Genomic DNA, 17,988 nt, shown 5'->3' on the forward strand with positions numbered 1-17,988 from the left:
GAAACAATGGATATTTTGGAAGTTTGTGTAGTATAATCAGTTTTAATTGATGTCTTATTGTAATCAAAGCTCATGTACACATTGTTAAAGCAAATTGTTAATGACCAAACCAAACCCTCTCAAAAGTATTAAGAAGATAGTCTAGACCCTAACTTTTTCTTATTTTAAAGGTCACTGTAATGTGTTGCATTCCAGATGCAATTCAGTTGGTCAAACTACTCAACAGTAAGCAAAACACACACTATTTTTATACTACAGTTGAAATGCTGACAGAGAAGAAAACAAGAAAAGAATTGGCTTAGCTGTAACTCAAAATGTTAAACAAAATAACATATCTATTTAAATACTACTAATTAACTGTTCCAATATAGTAATGTCCCATAAACACACCCTTGACGGAGGCAAAACCAAGAAAATAGATTGTCTCACATTCTAGCAGCGGAAGATAACCCTAGCTTTTGGCTGTAACAGAGAGAGGAAGAAAAGTTTCCATATCCAGCTTCAAGGCCCCAGCAACTGCTACTGAAGGCTAGGACTAAAACTAAAATCCTGGTTTTATGGGAAATTGATTCCACCCATCTAGATTGCTTCTATTGTTCCAACTTATAAAAACAAACAAGGGTTCCAGAACTGCTCATTTTTGGAGAAGACTCTTGGCACAAATGTCTCCATCCTTCTTCATTAAAAAAAGGAACAAAATACATCTCCTAAAGCCGTAGCATCTTCACAAAATTAAAGATAAAATTGTGTATGCCGCACCTTTCATCTCTATGTTTCATTTCGGTGAAGTGCAGTTGTGTTTGCCATCGGAACAGTGACGTTCGTATGCAGTCACTTAACCCATTAAGACAAACCTTGTCATGAGCTGGAATCATGAGGATTTACAGAAAGAGATATTTGTCTTTAACTCCTGTACAATATTACTGCTTTTAAAATGACACAACCCTGTGATCGTCCGTGGAATGTTGACAACAAACACAGCCAGTGTATACGGAGTGAGTTCAGCATGATGTCTGTTATATGACGAATATTTCACACATTGTAGTATATATTATCCACGGTATAGCACATAGGCTATCTTTAGAGTAGCATGTTATTGCATATGCTATGTACCATATGATAAGTACCATATGCATATATATATATTCATTATTTGAAATTATGCACTATCTATCGTATTTTTTAATCGAAGTATTAAAAAATTCTATTGCACAATTGATGATGAAAATACCCTGGAAATAAAGTATGGTGAAGCGTGTACTTTTGATAGGAAAAACTGTAACGAAATGTGAAGTTAATAAATACTCAGTGTATAGACAGCTATGAGACGGCGTTCCTTAGCTGTAAATTCTCACACAAATCCGCATCAATCAGTTTGTCTCAAGTTTTCAAATCTTACTTGCAGATCTTTGTATTGGTGGGCAAATCGGTTCTGAGCTTGTCACAAAAAATCTGATGGAGAACAGCAGGGTTTTAAACCTTGAAACTTAAACCCGAATATTCAGAATGTTGGCGAATTGTTTTTGAACGCCACGATTGAAGTTGACAGATTTTGACCTTTTTTTGCAAATTAATATTTTATTGACATGAATATAATTTTAAATCATCGACGAAAACGCAGACATTCTACAGTACAAGTGCTATAAAATGATCGAAAAAGCCTAACAGCTGTTAATATAGCATATACAACATCAGGCATCACTGCAACCGAATTTATTTGCAACAATAAACTGGAAATAAATATTAGATTTGCGTAAATTATCTATATACAGAGAAAAACATCAGATTTGTAGACTATTAGAAGTGCATGTTTCAGGGCTTCTCATTTTAGTTCAGTGTTGTAACCGCGTCCCCTTTCCACCCCAGCAGTGATGAACACATTTCCTAGGGGGCAATAGTTCTTTGCTGTGCGGTATTTATTTCGGTGATCTTGTATGTTTTAATGTTACTTTACATTATATGATCAGCAGAACAAATGTCATCATCTTCTATTATGTCCACATCATCTTCACGGTCCTCCAACAGGAAGGCGTTCTGGCTGCTTAAAGGCTTTATGTCTGAGGAACTTTTTTGGCTTAACACCGCCTCACTGACGCTGGACTCGAGACACCGTTCCCCAGCGGGGGAGCTTTTCGAACCGTGATCATCCCGAGTCTTTCTTAGCTGTTTTTTATGTTTCATCCGTCGGTTCTGAAACCACGTTTTGACCTGGAAAATGCACCGAGAAGAAGCTCAGGGAATTTCACAAGAAGAGACAAACCCGTTAGCGACCCATTGAGTTTACTTTATCTTAAGATGTGTATGCGGGGGCGACAAGTCTAAACAGATTGGACTGATTGATGGCCAGAAATGAGTAACGAACGAACCCGAGGAAAATTTCGAATGCAGGGACATTGGACGGATGATTCGTACTGAAATGCCTCTGGTTCCAGAACATAACATTTGCACAATCAAATCCAGTACTTTTAGAATGAATTCCCATGATTTATTTCTGTTAGAAGCATATAAATATGAACGCCGGTTTTTTACTTCATTTTTCACCCCACATGCTTAGGAACGCATTGTGTGGTCAATGACTGAAAGACTTATCCTACCTATTTATGAATTCACGCGAAAGTTAAGGCAACGTTTAGCAGCGTTTGTTTTTGGTGTGGATTTGGGAAAATAAATAAACCACCACGTTGGTTCAAAGAGAAAGCTCACTACCACCTTCTCAAGGGCAGCTTGAGATGGGCAATCAATGCTGGCCCATCCCGCGACTCCCACATCCCATAAATAAAGCAAAAGGATGCACCCTTGTATTTCAAAACTCCACATTCCCAACGTCAGATATTATTGGAAAACAAAATGAGTGTAAATTTGTCTCGTGTTTAATTTCAGAAGTGGCAGCTCTAATTCCAAATGCAATTTTGTTCGAGCTATGTAGTGAACGAACCGATATGGTTGAACATTTGCAAAATATTCCGATTGAGACAATGTCAAATATGGGCAATTGTCAGTCCACGTTCATTGTAGCCTTTTTAAAAAATCCATGTCAAGTACTTGCATTCAGTTCTGTGTTGACTAGCTTGTATGTTTATTGATTCTAAGTTCACTGTTTCCTGAGCGGTCGTTTCAGAAACTACAGTTGACACTTAAAATGTTTAATTCTGAGCACTGGGCTGAGTTCCTCGTTCCGGCACATTATTGGTGTCTGTGAAAGCGTGTGTTCCTCTGCTATTTCTAATTAAATTTCTTTGCGGGCGACAGGGAGAATTTTTTTAACGCTGGCATCAGTCTGTACAGAGGGTGAAAGATGTGTAACTGAATTGAAGTGGAGAACTGTTTGTATTTGTGAAGGAAAAAAGTTAATTGCGAGTTGTCAGAACTAACCTCAATCCTAAATTACGTTTTTCCTGCGATCGAGACTGTGTGATCGATCGAGACCTATTATTGGGTTTGGTGAAAAATCCAACCCCAAACTTGACCTGAAAATCGTTTTAAACACATTGAAATATCCAAGTGCTGACTTGTGAATCATCTAATTGTATAAAGATCAAGACATCTTTGCGATGATTTGTTCCCACGTTATATATCTCTTAGTTGATTTTCGTTTGAGAATCTCGCTTCTCAATTTATCAATGGAGTGGCAGGGCATGATGTTTCAAAATGTTAAGCCTGCTTATGTCTGAGCAATTGTAATTTTCGATCAATGGAGGACCGTTCGATTTCCTTTCATTTTTGCCCCCACCCGAATTCCGCCTCCCTCCTACCGCTTGCTTCTCCCGTTATACCTGGGTCTCCGAGAGACTGAGTGCCGATGCCAGCTCCACCCTCTCTGGGGTTGAGAGGTAACGCTGAATCTCGAAACGTTTCTCCAGGCCTGAGAGCTGTGAGTCCGAAAAGACGGTCCTGGCTTTCCGCCGCCTGCAGTGTTTGCCTGGAAGCTCCGGTGGATGTTGGAAAAGAGCTGGCATATGCATACCTACTGTTTACGAACAGACAATACTCCCAAAATGAATACCTTTCCCAAATCAGTATTCAGCATATCTTCAAACAAAAAAACTTGCTCAAATCTTAAATTAATTCACGATTTCGAAGGGATTTGTTTGGAGGTTTTCGATTAGCCCTGTTCTTAAAATTAGGCAGAACAAGTTAAAACAGAAGATGCCTGGCCGTCTTTTTCGGTATTTGCGCGCAAGTCCTACGCGTATCTTTGAAAGGTGGGCAATAAAACAACGAACTAGGCTTTTAAATCAAAGCTAATAAACGAGTTACTTCACCTGCCACCGACAACGTGCATGAGGCAATTTTGATCGTCCTTTTAAAAATCGGCGTGAATAACTTTTTCTCACAATCGATTGTAAATGTGTCATGACCGATTCTATAATACCATTTTTATTATTGCAAGTTATTCTATTAGAAACTTTTTTTTGTTTAATGAATTGCCCAGCCCATTTCCATAAAATCCTCAAAACCCGTTTTCCAAATATGCCGATTCATCGAACAAATTGACCATGAAGTGTCTGGTTTGGATACATCAACGCAATCAAACGTCCACTTTATTTATAAGGCCTGTCGTATCAGAGCTACAGAATAGGATTTTAAGGATATTTTTGCATCTGGTTGAAATTATTGCGATGTATTTATTGAGTTTCATTCAGGCTGTGAAACCAAGTATGGCACAATGCAATGACTCAGGCAGCTATCCATCCCGCCATCTGTAACGTTTTAGAGTTGAGAATAGTTTTTATACTGTTTTACGCAAACTGGTTTTGCGTCCACATAATAGCAGATCAGTTTATTTGTGACCGGCCTTACAAAAGCGAGTGGCAACATTTCTACCACTTATAATTATCTACGTGTCTTCCTTAGAATCGGATTAATTTGTTTGTTCTTTAAAGCAGTTTTCATCTAAAAATAGAATGCGATTGGGAGTCGATTGCAAGTAAATCCCTTTGAAACACACCAGATTCCGGGGTATTTTAATCTCTGTTTCACTTTAAAAGACTGGGAGTCAAAGTTTGGTAGCCGATTGCGAGTGTTCTTCTCGTTCATATTCACTCTTGGATTGGTTCCCGTGAATTAGAGTGCAAATCTGCCTCCAGTATTTGATTTCCAACTTTCTGAAAACGCCGCAGAAGTCTGGACTTTATTGCACTTCTTTTGAAGGATGGTTCATTTAAAGATACATCTATCAGTGCTTGCCTTGCGCAGGCTCACTGTTACTGAGTTAGCGTTACGACACAGTTTTCTTGAAACCCCTTCTGAAGTGTTTATGGCATGATTTGACAGTTCAGGTTCAAAAATATTCAGCAACAATGAAAAAAAGCTAAACTCTTGCTGATTTTGAATGTGACGCTAAAGTATAACGTAATGCGAGTTCAATCTGTGGTAACTTTATCAATTTAATGTAGATTTTAAGCTGATTCCCCCCCCCCCCTATTTTTGAATGGTAATGTTTTAACTATGATATCCTTCAAGTTGTGTTTCCAAAAATATGTTCCAAAAATACTTTATACAAAAGCGAACAGATTTCATCCTGAGACAAAGAGTTTTGCTTCAGACCGAAGTTTTGGAAAACGTTTTAGCTTTGAACCCGACCACCAAAGAATATAAGTTATCCAATGCCCACTTTACCCGAATGCAACAGGTTGGAAAGTTTAGAGAGCTCAAGGCAGAACATAGCAGGACTGAGTTTCCTTAACCCTAAAGTGAGACATCCCTTTATTAAATCCTTGATGTTAACATTGTCAAGGGATAAAGGGATAGCGAGGAAACCAAAATGGCGTTAGGGTGAATGATCGTTCATGGCCGAGTTAAATAGAGGGAACTGGTTTGAGGGTCCGAATGGCCAATGCCTCTTCCCAATTCATATGCTTCTAAATGCATCAAACAAATGGGCGCGGTGTTGAAATCTCGGTTATCATTGGAGTTTGCATTTACAGAACCGTCTGACGGCAGCTATAGAAACATCAATGTGCAATCTTATTAAAATAACTGCAAATGTTTTCGTTTGGTTTGAAATACATAATTAAAATAATTGCCTTAAGTACTACAGAGAAAAAATGTGTTCAGGTTTCTTCAGAAAAGAAAAGGGACTTTTAAAAGATGATGAAAATCTTGAAAACTTGATTTTTTAAAAATATTCAAAGTGAAGGATTATTTCAACCATCAATTATAGTTGTGTATCACTTGGGTATTGTTTTTGTCAAGAATCTGATTACTTTCAAATTATAAAACACTAACAAACCATTGCGACAAATCCATTTCGAAACCGATGCCCTCTTCAAAAGTAAGATATTTTGTCACATAGCTTAAAAGAAAAGTTTATATTTAAAGGTATAAATTACATGCCCTATTTTCTTAATTTTTTTACACGCATTTGCACAGAAAGGAAGGCAACCACAAAATCAGTATAAGACTGGGTCCGCAAAAACTCACTACCCCTTGATTCTGAATCTCAAAATATTGGAATCAATGGAATTCTTTGTGTTTTGTTACACGTTATGGAGCGCTGCCTAAAATGTTGATGAAATTGCATTGTTACCCAGTTTCAGATGCTTCACTAAATTGCGCGGCCGTAATGTGGTTCCTTGTGAACATCTGCGCAAATGTTAACAGCGTCATGCATTCCATTAAACCTTGGAGAACATTTAGTTTCGAAGAAAAAAAATACTCTGGAAGTGAGTGCCCCCGCTTAACGGAGCTGTCTCCTTATGCGCTGTGTCCATACAGAGGAATGCTGTTCAGCGCACAGAGTATACGTAGAAGTTAAAACAGCTCCAGCGCCTCGAAATATGTTCTACCATTATTCAGTTAGCAATGAGTAGTGAACAAGCAAGACTTACCAGGCGACGTGAGAAAGTAAGGGTGATGGTGCTCCGGTTTGTGCAGTGGGTGATGTGGATGAGGTGCCAGTATGGTCGGGGTTGGCACTATAGGGTATCCATACTCTAGTAAAGGGACGCGGGATGCCAAGGAACTGGCGAAGGAGACGGGAGGGGCTTCCCTCAATGGCTTGGGTTTGTGCAGTAAAATGTCTTCGATGAAGAAAGACGTTGGCCGTTGGGCAGAAACTTGTTGAATCGGGGATGTGAAATTCAGATTCATTTCTCCACTAAGTTGGCTGCTCTCAGTCCAAGGGGATTTTCTTTCGAGGTTTTGTTTTTGTGTGTTGCTTCTGTTAGTTTAGTTGCGGGTAAACTCCTCTGACAAGCTCAGCTCCTCTTTTTATTAGCGAGACTCGGGCGAAATGCCTTGCTTTGCATGCAACAGGTTTGCAGGAGGTTGGGAGAAAATTGACTGAAGTACGACCTGCTCTTCACCGGGAGTTAGGACTGCCCTCAGCCAATGGCGAAGCGGCAGGGCGGAGGATGCCAATCAATCGTCAGACCTGCTGCGGCACCCGGCTCAGAGAACGCTCGTTCACAAGGAGCTCGCCAGGGTGCTGAAAGGGCCCGGCTCAGTCAATTCACAGTTTAAACACTTTACTCGATTTTATTCTGACGATTCTTTTCCCGAACGAAAATGTCATTATCTTGCCAAATGATTCCCACCCTCCACACAAAATAACTCCCTTCTCCTCTATTAAACGGTCTCTGTGCCTCTAATAGGCTTCACGTAAGAGTTAACAATGATTGAGGATTGTATGAATCTTCGCGGCTGCCCAGCTCACGGCGATGCTATTTTCGACCTCAACTCCACTTTGCCACCAGCTCCCTATGCCCTAACTGTTCCTGAAGAGATCCAACAAGAAGCTATTAAATTCAGCCTTTAACATATTCAAAGCAATGATCGCTTGAAGTGCTGAAGCGTACAAAGTTATCGGCCAAATGCTGGAAATGGGTCTTCGGAAGATGTGTGTTTGATGAACCTACGCCGACACGATGGGCCGAAGCGCTTTTTTCGCGCTATAAAACTCGATGACTCGACGCCCACAACCTTCCAAGGTAAAGAAGACAATTGAGTCACCGAGTGAAAGCATTAAGCCCCTTTTCAATCCAAGCTAATCGATCATTACCCCTCCTTCCAATGTTGTGACACCTATGAGCTATGTTCCACAGCCAAAATACTTTAGGCCAGGACTCAAAGTTATGAATTTACACGTAGATCATTCAGCATCCGTGGTGGGGTCGAACTGTTAGGGTGATAAATGTCTACTCAAAGTATTAACTGTCCGTTCTCTCCCAGCATTCGCTGTTATTTGCTTTGTATCTGATTTGGAGAGGTGTTTGTCTTTGTTAAATTATCTTCCAATTGTATGCTTCGACTTCAAAAATATTTTGCAATCATTGCTGATATTTGGATGCATTGTATTAAATGATGCAAGCTTATAACAGATCTTAATGCGCAACTGATGCTAATGCCAGATTGTAACAACATTTACAAAATAATTATTTTAAATTGCAATTTAGCTGCTACTATTTGTACGCCAATTGTCTTCTGTACTTTTCAGAGAAGGTTATTGCTACCATTTGTAGGAATGACAGTTTCAACGTTTCTAGAAGCTGGTTGACGTTTACGAAATGCGGCTCAATAAGTTATCCAACTATTTACCTGTTAACGATTGTGGCGTGGCAACTGTGTGGGATACAATGCCAAATAAAACCATTCCCTGTGCTGTGTAGTTGGGATCTGGAACGCACTTTCCGGGAGTATGGTGGAGGCAGGGTCTATCAAGGCACTGGAGGGCATTGGAGAATTATTTGAGAAGTAATAATGGGGTTGTGCAAGAAAATGACACTGGCTAAATTACGCTTTCGCAGAATCGGCACGATAATGGCGGGCCGAATAGACTTCTTCTTCCCTGTAAGAATGTTAAGATTCAGTAATAAACATTCCATGAATGAAAGTGTTTCAGCACGAATTATTGTCACTTTTCACATGGTGAATGTGTGAGTGTCAGGGTGGAATCATGGACAGATTCAAAACTATCTTCAGAGGGTGTTGTCCTATCCGTAGATCAAAGCTCAGAAGAACTCTGTTTGTTCAGCCGCCCCACCGGTTATGACGATGTTTGGATCCTCGTTTTTTTATTCTTTTGCCCAGATTTATTCCTGTTCGAACCAGGTGTTGGAACGAAAGGTCGGAAAAACTGTTCCAATCTCAGAGCTACTAGAATCTAATCGATTGGCTGAGGCCACGCATAGAAGCGCAGCCCTTATCTAAAGCCATGTTCTGCCGTTATAAAGTCGATACAGGCATCTCCGATCGGTGATTACACATCTCCCGTATTCCTTGTTTCAAAACACATTCTCATGGATCGGCTTCGCTTGCCTGGAGGAGGCCAAGGAGCCAATTTCCAGAGATTTATTTCTTTATTAACTCAGTTTTCCTACATTTTATTATTTTTGCCTCTCCAATTGCCACAGGTGATAGCAGTGGTGTAGAGAGCGGGGTCGGATGGGATCTGCAATATATGTACCAGATAATGGTGCTCCAGGCATCAGTGGTGAAAAAGGTAACGTCTCTACAGTGTTACCAGACCGTGGAGCTGCACTGTCATTAGAGAGACACAACTGATCGTGGCAGTTTGACCTGACGGCCAGTACGCCTCAGGCAGGAGACTGAGAAAGAAAGTCTTTCATGAACTGGTGTGGGGATTGATACTCTGTATTGCAAACCAGGCAGCCAGCGAAATGAGCTAACCGATCCACCTACACGGCATGCTTGACGAATCAGCTAATTTTATTTTTCTGCCCATAGCTTTTGGGGTTTATATAGACCGTTGTAGTTGGAGTCAACGATCTCACCACACCACTCCAGCCCTATTTACTTCGTCACCACAGAAAAGGCATCAATTCAAAGTACATCGTGTGTCCGCAATTCCGATTACAAGTGACGCTAAGACTTTTGAGTAGGGAGCCTCGCTGTACTTAGACTTCAGGTGAGGGACAGTCTAAAGACAGTCTTTAGTCACTCTAAGCTGCAGTCCATCAGGTCGGTGAGCCATTTACATTCGAGTAAATTTAATACCTGAAGAAATCTTGCATCAGTTTGTAATTTCTAGCAACACTTAGAGAGAACCAGCTGAAGGAATGGACGACAACATAACTCCTTTGACACCCAAGCTCAGTGCCTTGTGCATAATTAGCAGTGAGGTGGCACATGTAGGCGCACTGATGGGGACTGAGGAGTGGGTGAAGTGGTCGTGCTAGTGACTGCTTGAGCCCTGGTGGGTAGAAGCACATTAGCAATCTGACTTGTTCACAAGTCTTCGCTCGCAATGTGCCTCTGAAACTGTGCCATCACAACTCAGCAACGACAGTAAAGGGATGGTCTAAGACATAATACGTCTTAAAACACGTACATCTTAATAGGCGTCATCATATTTCAAGTCAAAATTATTGTATTTGAGTAAATTATCCAAGTCCGTTTTCAACAATACTCGCAATGTGTCATCCTAGAACGAGGCAAAAGAATTCTGAAATTTAGCAGATTTTGAAAAAAAAACCAAATCTTTCCTCCAATGTTCTGAGTGGTGTTACATTGTTAAGTCTGTACATTTAACCTGAAGTGCTTGACTCTTTCCCAATATACTCACCCCGTCCTATTCATCTGATCTTGCTCCTTTTTTAAATTTCTCCGAATATGTGTTTCTACTGGTTATCCTGCATCTATTTAAATAGTCTGTATCTCCACGTAATTATACATAGTTTCCCTCGAAGCGATGAGAAAATTATGAATTGATATTTTCATCAAAAACTTAACCTTTAACCTCCCTGATTTATTTCCCTCGTCTCTCCCTCATCTTCCTTTCTTTTCCTGTTCCCTATCTCGCTCCTGCGCTCTCTTCCTGCACCGCAGGGCTCAGTCGAATGACAGTTAATTTCAGCTCATTTCCCATCAAATTGGTGTAATTATTGACATTAAACTCGGGAAAATTACAAGAAGGTACTTCTGGTCCATCTCCCAGTGCCCGCACTAATTTGTTGAAATCGAGTTGCCATCACAGTTCCAATCATTTTTTTATTAATGCGGAAAGTGGTTGAACGGAGGCAGAATTCTCGCAGCCCCATGCTATTAGGTAATTAAGGAAGATGTTAGACTGGGAAGTGCTAATCCTTGGGCACGGGGACAGCCTTTCCATCCGATCAGGCAGGTAGAGGAAATTAATTTCTGGATTCAATTAGCCTTAAAAGAACATTACTTCACCAAGTGGGAGTCACGTCTTCCATATGTATGAGGGGGAATGAATGTTTTAAGAGACCGCATTGCTGGTAAACAAGAATATTTGAATAAATACATGTTGAATTGTCAGCCAGTACTGCAAAAGCAACTTTTGGATGTTGACTTGGGTGAGGGGAATTTGGATTAGACCCATGCTCTGAAAATCACGAATAAATGCGGCGGAATAAATACATTATTGTTCCTGCCACATCTCATTTATATTAATTTCAAACTCTCACATGCACAGGCACATGCACATATAGGTGTTTAATGCTTCTGTCCGGTATGCACACAGGCAGATTTCAGCATGCACTCCATATGGTGAGGCTAATTAAAAACACACAACGCACTAACCAGTTGCTGTAAAGGCCAATTGGGGATGTGAATGAATTAATGGTGATGAAATTGTTCTAATGTACAGCTTGTCGATGCCGTCAGAGTAGAGAATAAGAGGTAAGCTGCTTTATTGTCTATCTCATCAAGAGGAACGCCTGTTGTTGAGCTTTCAGAGCACAGCATCCTCCCCCTAATCTAACTCCCTTTCTGTAAAGCGACACATCGCTTTGAAAGGAGTTTCTGCGATTAATCACAACTGCTTATCTGGGCCTATTCTAAACTCCAGTGCAACGGTAGCTGATTCCTTTATTGTTGTCATTGTGCTGTCACTTCATACTGGTTTAAATATAATGGTTACAGGAGGAGCTCTTGTGGCAAAGGGTGTAGTGTCCCTACCTCTGAGCCAGCAGATCCAGGTTCACATTCCAGTTGCTTACAGAAGTACGCAATTACAACTCCGAGCGGGTTGATTACATAATACCTAGAATCGTTGCATTTTTAAAAAATAGTTACAATTCAATGTCATTTACCTAAATGCCTAGAATTCAATTCGGATAGCAGTACCGCTATCAACGCTCTGATTAAGTTGCATTAACTTGAGTACTGCAGATGAAATAATCAGGCATACACAACCCTTTTAATTGCTGAATTAATCTGTTAATTTCTTATCACCGTCATTGCCCTAAAATATCCGATTCAGTGAACTTCTCTCCGAGGCGTTTTCGAAATGATGTCTGAACGCTTTAAGTTCACATTTTCTTTTGGTAGTCAACGTATCTCGACGCGTCCACAAAATGCCTTTAAACAATCCAGTTTACCGTTTGACAAAGTTTACGGGGCTCGCGAGAACTCAGCTCTTGTGTCCTTACTTTGCACGTCGATACTAATTGCAATGGATTTTGTAAAATCAAATCTCCAGCTCAATCGGACACCGCCCGGCCCAAAGCTATACGGGAGAGATCGTCACTCCACCTGGAGCTCAGAAAAGATGATTAGAAATAGAAGAGGAGGCGGCAACCGAACGGCGTTTACGCGTTGAATTTGAAGTTCCACAGAGCTCCATTTAACCTCTAAAGGGTGTGAAAGGTGAATTCTTCACTTGGGGTAAGCTGGGTGCTGTCAAGTATCGAAAGGTCAAGATTAAATTCTTTGCCAGAATGTGAACTAATAACTAATTGCTGATTGATACAGCTGCTATCTATATACTTGAAAGGAGAATGCAACATGCCAGTGACAAATCAAGAGCGAACCACTGGAGCACCTCCAGGGTTTGCTGAGTGCTGTATGCAGCGAGAGCAGCTGGGGCCTTTCTCATCGTTCATTCTTAGCCGGAGTAGTACGTTTGGAACATTGTTGCCGAGTGGGACATTTATATAACTAACATGTGTTTCGAATATGTTAGTAAACACCTTCTGAAATATGACTTTTTTTTATTGGAAGAAGTCACCATCGCAATAAGACCTTAACAAAAGAGCGAATCGTATTTCTGTCCTGCTCCAGTATAGATAATGTTTTTAAATCTTGTTAGTTAAAACCCAATCGGTTCTAAAGCTGAATACATTCACTACTAGAGAGTAATCTTCCCCAAGTTCTTGGAGTCTGAAAACTCGCAAATCTTCAGGAACATTTTCTGAAATAGTTGAGAAACATGAGTGGATCAGCTACGCAAATTAACAAGGGGGAATACCAAGCCTGGCTTCATGTTCCCTGTCATCACTTCTCAAGTTTTGGTGCAACTCAGGCGTCCCTGTCCACCATTCCAGCAGTACATCCAACATGAAACTGAGTTCGTTAAAAAGGCACCTAAACTACATATCGATTCTGCTTAGAATGGGGTTTTGTTACAAACGCACTTTAACTGGGAGAACGAGGCAGTGCCAGGAGCGTTGCAAATAGATGGCCAGGCACATGTCGGGGGAACACCAGGCGAAGGCGTCGAAATGATGATGAAAACAAAATTAAAGAATGATTCTTCTTTGAGATATATGAATTCAGATTATCGGGCAACGCTGCATTATTGCGGATCTGCAGAAACTCACCCAGTGCTCAGGCGGGTTTCTCACGCGGTCGGAAATATAAATTTGTTCCTGAATCGGAAAACTATATATCAGAATGTCACCATAGCAAGGCTGCAAAAAAATAAAATAAATTCAAGGCGACACAAACTGTACTTGGTCATTTTGCCCCGGTCAGTAAGCGCAAGTGCATTTTGAAGTTGCATTTGAAGCATAGCAACATTGCATGAAAATGATTCAAGATTGCAGATTAAATAAGAAGCAATGTGAAATTTTGCTTTTAAAATTGTTATTCTGCAAACATGGATTTTTAAAATTTAATCTACCACGAAAACAGCTCATTTTGTCATAGATTTTGTTAAAAAAAGTCACTAGTGTTGATCGAATTACCTTGATGTTATTGCTCTGCACTATTGAATTCACATAATTGTAGATTCTGTCGAGAATCGAGAAAACGAACTTGTTATGTCGACATGAATGTTCGTTTCCTTAACTTTCAATAATGGATACTTCGGATTAATCATCAGCTTCAATAATTTATCCACCAGCAATCTCTCGTGCATCATTTTAAAAGTTTATTTAGGTGTGACATCTGATCATAGTTTCTTATCAAAGTAAATAAAAATACGAGTAATTCACTTTACCTTGTTGGAATTTTACCTGAAACCGCCGGATTTCAGTTCATGTGAAATAGTTGTACATTTTTAGCAGACTTATTAAATACTAACCATCGTCTGACCTCGTTGTTACTGTCAACTAACCGCTTAAAACTAAGAATTTTAGCAAATATACGACTTTACTCAACCTCACTTCTTAGAATATGAATTTCAGCAAGGGCTTTACGACAAGGAGTATTCCCAGTCAGTCACCCTCACTGAGTCTTGTGTGTCACGCCGTGATAACAAACACATTTGTATTCTCCGTATATTCGGCCCTTATTTCAGCACCCCCTCCCTAATGTGGATGCTCAGTACCACCGGCCGGCCATAGGCAGGCCAAAAGAGATACTGATACTTCTCAGATTCAAAAGTCTGCCAAAAAATATCGTAGTGAAGGAAAACCAGACAGCACATTTTAAAGATGCTGCTTGGCCTGCTGTGTTCATCCAGCTCCACACTTCGTTAGCACATTTTACAACTTTTAACATTGTATGCTTTGTTGGTTGGGTGATATTGTTAAAAATACCATTAATAAGGCAGAAAATGAATGAAAATGTGAATTTAAATCGTTACAATAACCTCTGCAGTGAGCCAGAGTAGGGTACAAGCCAATATGAAGTATCTGAAGGTTGGGATGACTTTCGCTTTTACTGAAGCTATCACTGCCGACAATGGTAAATGAAAAACGCGGAGTGTGACAGACGTGTGCAGTAAGTGTGAGAAGGTCCAATTTAGTAAATTCCATATCAACAGCTCACATTAAGTTATTTTGTTTGATAAAATATAGAATATATTTAAAATAAAATATATTTAAAATAAAATATTTTAATTATCAAAATATTGAAAGCACAAATTTTAATATCAACAAATTAATTAGTAGAACGCCCCCTTGTCACAAATTTAATAGCCACATTTATCACAAACAGAATCTCTCTCCTGTTCCTCTCTACTGTTTCTTTGGTACAAAGAAGAGTTAATTTGAAGGTTCATCTTTCCCAAAATTATTCTATAAATGATTTATATTTGATTTATCACAATTAGTTGGAGAAAACTGATGAACTATAATTGTTTCAAATGTAGCTTCATTAATGAAGGAGGTGTCAGACAGAGGACAAAATGCAGAAGCACATAATGTGAGGTTTAAATCAAGAAATACAAACTTTACAGTGAAATACTGTAAAATGTTTACGTCTTACACTCGTCCGGGACAAATGCAATAATTCAAACTTCAGATGGTCCCAACATTGATTCTCAAGGAGAAGAAGGTGCTGATTAGATTGGCCATATGGTTTTTATTGGTCAAGCTGTTGCAGTGGAGAATGCAATTCAATACAAATATATCAGAGAGGTATTTCAAACTATAAACTACGAGGAGAAAGAAGTTACATATCTATTATCAGGATAACCATGAGCTAAACATATACGCATGGTTTTGAGTTCCTGAAAATTGGTGAAAACTGCAGTCCTCCTGTAATTCAATCACAAAGCTTTTGGGTTGTTAGAATAGTTCCACTTCTAAATAAAAAGGGGGTAATTTTTGGCCAGGCTGGTGGTGCATTGATAATGCAGCAACTTTGCACATATTAATGATGAAATTTGCTTGCACTGCGATAGCTGCACTTCTGAAGTACCTAATCATTGTGAAAATGATAAAATAAATAACAATGGCACTCCAGCATTATGTCCACATTCAATCCTTGATGTCATATTTACCAATAGATTAAAATTAATACAGTACTGAGGGTCAAGTATGACAGCACCAATGATCCATCACCAGAATCCAATATACTGAGCAGAGTTACCCTTCTGAGTTTAAAGATAACTCAGGCATTATTCTATCTCATTAACAGTGCAGGATTCAAATGCAGGCATCTGAAGTGAAAAAGGAATATACTAACATATTTTATCATGACATCCCTTGTTTTTTTGAAGTTCAACAGGTTTTATTATTGTGATAACGTAAATGCTGTGGCAAGTCTAGTTCAGTTTCTGGTCAATGGTAACTCCTTGGATGTTGATATCATGGAGTAAAACCATTAAATGTCTAGGGCTATTGGTTAGATGCTGCCTTGCTTGAGATCATCATTGAGTTGCACCTGTGTAATGTGAATGGCACTTGCCAAAATCCTGATATTGGCTGCATTTGGACATAGTTGCGAGTGGTACTGAATATTATGCAGTCATCAGCAAACATCCCCACTTCTGTCCTTTTGCTAGATGAAAGGTTATCGATGAAGCAACTGAAAATGGTTGGGCCTAGGCCACTCCCTCTGAAGCACTCCAGAACTGTCCTGGAGCTGAGATGACAGATCTCCAACAACTGCAGCCATCTCATTTTGTGCCAGGTATGACATCTATCATGGAGAATATTATCCTGATTCCTATTGTTTCTGATTTTGGTAGGGGTCCTTGATGCCACACTTGGTGAGAAATGGCTTTGATGTCAAAGTCAGTCACTATCACCTCACATTTGGAGTTCAGCTTTTTTTTCATTTCTGATAGAAGCTGTTAATGAAATGTGGAGTTGAGTGGCCCTCGTGGAATTCAATCTGAATGTAAGTGAAAAGATTATTGCCGAGCAGGTGCTGCTCGTAGCACTGTTGATGTCTCCTTCAATCATTTTACAGATGATAAGGAGTAAACTGATGGGATAGTAATTGGCTGGGTTAAATTTGTCTTGCCTTTTGTATCTAGGACATATCTGGGCAATTTGACATTGTCAGGAAGATGCCATCGATATCGCTGTACTGGAATGGCTTGGCTAGTGACCCAAATGGTTTTGGAGCAGAGACCTTCAGTACTATTGCCAGAATGTGTAGAACTTTACAGATTTTTGGGTGTTACTTGTTATTGCATCAAGAAAATTGAATTGGCTAAAGGTTGGCATCTGTGTTGTTGGACACCTGCAGAGGAAAGAGAGATTGAATGTTAACTTGAATCTTCTGGCTAAGATTTTTTGCAAATGCTTGGATTGAGGATTGGGATATTTGTGAAGTCTCCTCCTCCAGCGAGTTGTTTAATTGTCCACCAATATTCACACCTGGAAATGGTAGGTCTACATAACTTAGACCTAATCCTTTGGTGGTCGAGTCTATCAGTTGCTGCAAATGCTGTTTGGCACCCAAGTAATCCTGTGCTCTGCCTTCACCAAGTTTACATCTCATTTTTAGGTATGCCTGGTACTGCTCTTCACATGTCCTCCTGCACTTTTCACTGAGCTAGGATTGATCTCCAGCTCAATAATAATGGTAGAGTGGGGGATATACTGGGCCACAAAGTGCCTATATGTGTGAGAGTGCTGCTGCTGATGGCTCACAGGCATATAACACAGTGATACTGGAACAAATACAATGGTGAGTATATTCAATGTGACAGTGGGGATTTGTCTAAACAAGAACTCTGTAGTAGTCAGTTTGATAGCTAGAGTCATAGGTTAATGCATTTACAGTTTTCAGATTGGTCAAAATCAGGTCAAGTTTTTTTTTCCCTCTTTTTGGTTCCCTTACCACCAATCACAGAATCTGTCGAGCAGCTATGTCCTTTAGAATTCAACCAACTTTTTCAGTCATGTTTCTGTCAAGTCACCCTTGCCAATGGACATTGAGGCCCCCCACCCAGAATCCATTCTGTATAATGCTATCCTCCAGGCTTCCACCATATGATGTTCAACATGGAGGCAAATTGATTCATTAGTTACCCGTGTTTGACATGATGCCATGAGATTTTATGGGGTCCACAGTCAATGTTGAGGGCTCCGAGGGCAACCTTTAAATTTAGAGATAGTAAGAATTGTCGATGCTGGAGTCAGAGATAACACAGTGTGGAGG

The 17,988-nt window shown here is 39.9% G+C and overlaps 1 protein-coding gene across 1 annotated transcript; it reads right to left on the reverse strand.

Annotated features, from left to right (window-relative positions):
• Positions 1-1,795: 1,795 nt before the first annotated feature.
• Positions 1,796-7,233, reverse strand: bsx (brain-specific homeobox). Its single transcript, XM_048562404.2, has 3 exons — positions 6,831-7,233; positions 3,774-3,967; positions 1,796-2,208 (listed from the first exon to the last, which is right to left on the reverse strand). The coding sequence occupies exons 1-3, from the start codon at positions 7,090-7,092 to the stop codon at positions 1,951-1,953; spliced, it is 714 nt and encodes a 237-aa protein (XP_048418361.1). The 5' UTR covers positions 7,093-7,233; the 3' UTR covers positions 1,796-1,950.
• Between the last annotated feature and the right edge of the window lie 10,755 nt (positions 7,234-17,988).

This window comes from Stegostoma tigrinum, chromosome 32 (genome assembly GCF_030684315.1).
Source record: "Stegostoma tigrinum isolate sSteTig4 chromosome 32, sSteTig4.hap1, whole genome shotgun sequence".
In the NCBI taxonomy this organism is placed as follows: domain Eukaryota; kingdom Metazoa; phylum Chordata; class Chondrichthyes; order Orectolobiformes; family Stegostomatidae; genus Stegostoma; species Stegostoma tigrinum.

Bases quoted from the DNA above. Each gene is read 5' to 3' on its own strand.
- bsx (XM_048562404.2), bottom strand. From the start codon at position 7,092: ATGAATCTGAATTTCACATCCCCGATTCAACAAGTTTCTGCCCAACGG. The intron at 3,968-6,830 runs GTAAGTCTTGCT...GTTCGTAAACAG, and splicing joins TTACTTTCTCACGTCGCCTG to TAGGTATGCATATGCCAGCT. The intron at 2,209-3,773 runs GTATAACGGGAG...TGCATTTTCCAG, and splicing joins TCAGTCTCTCGGAGACCCAG to GTCAAAACGTGGTTTCAGAA.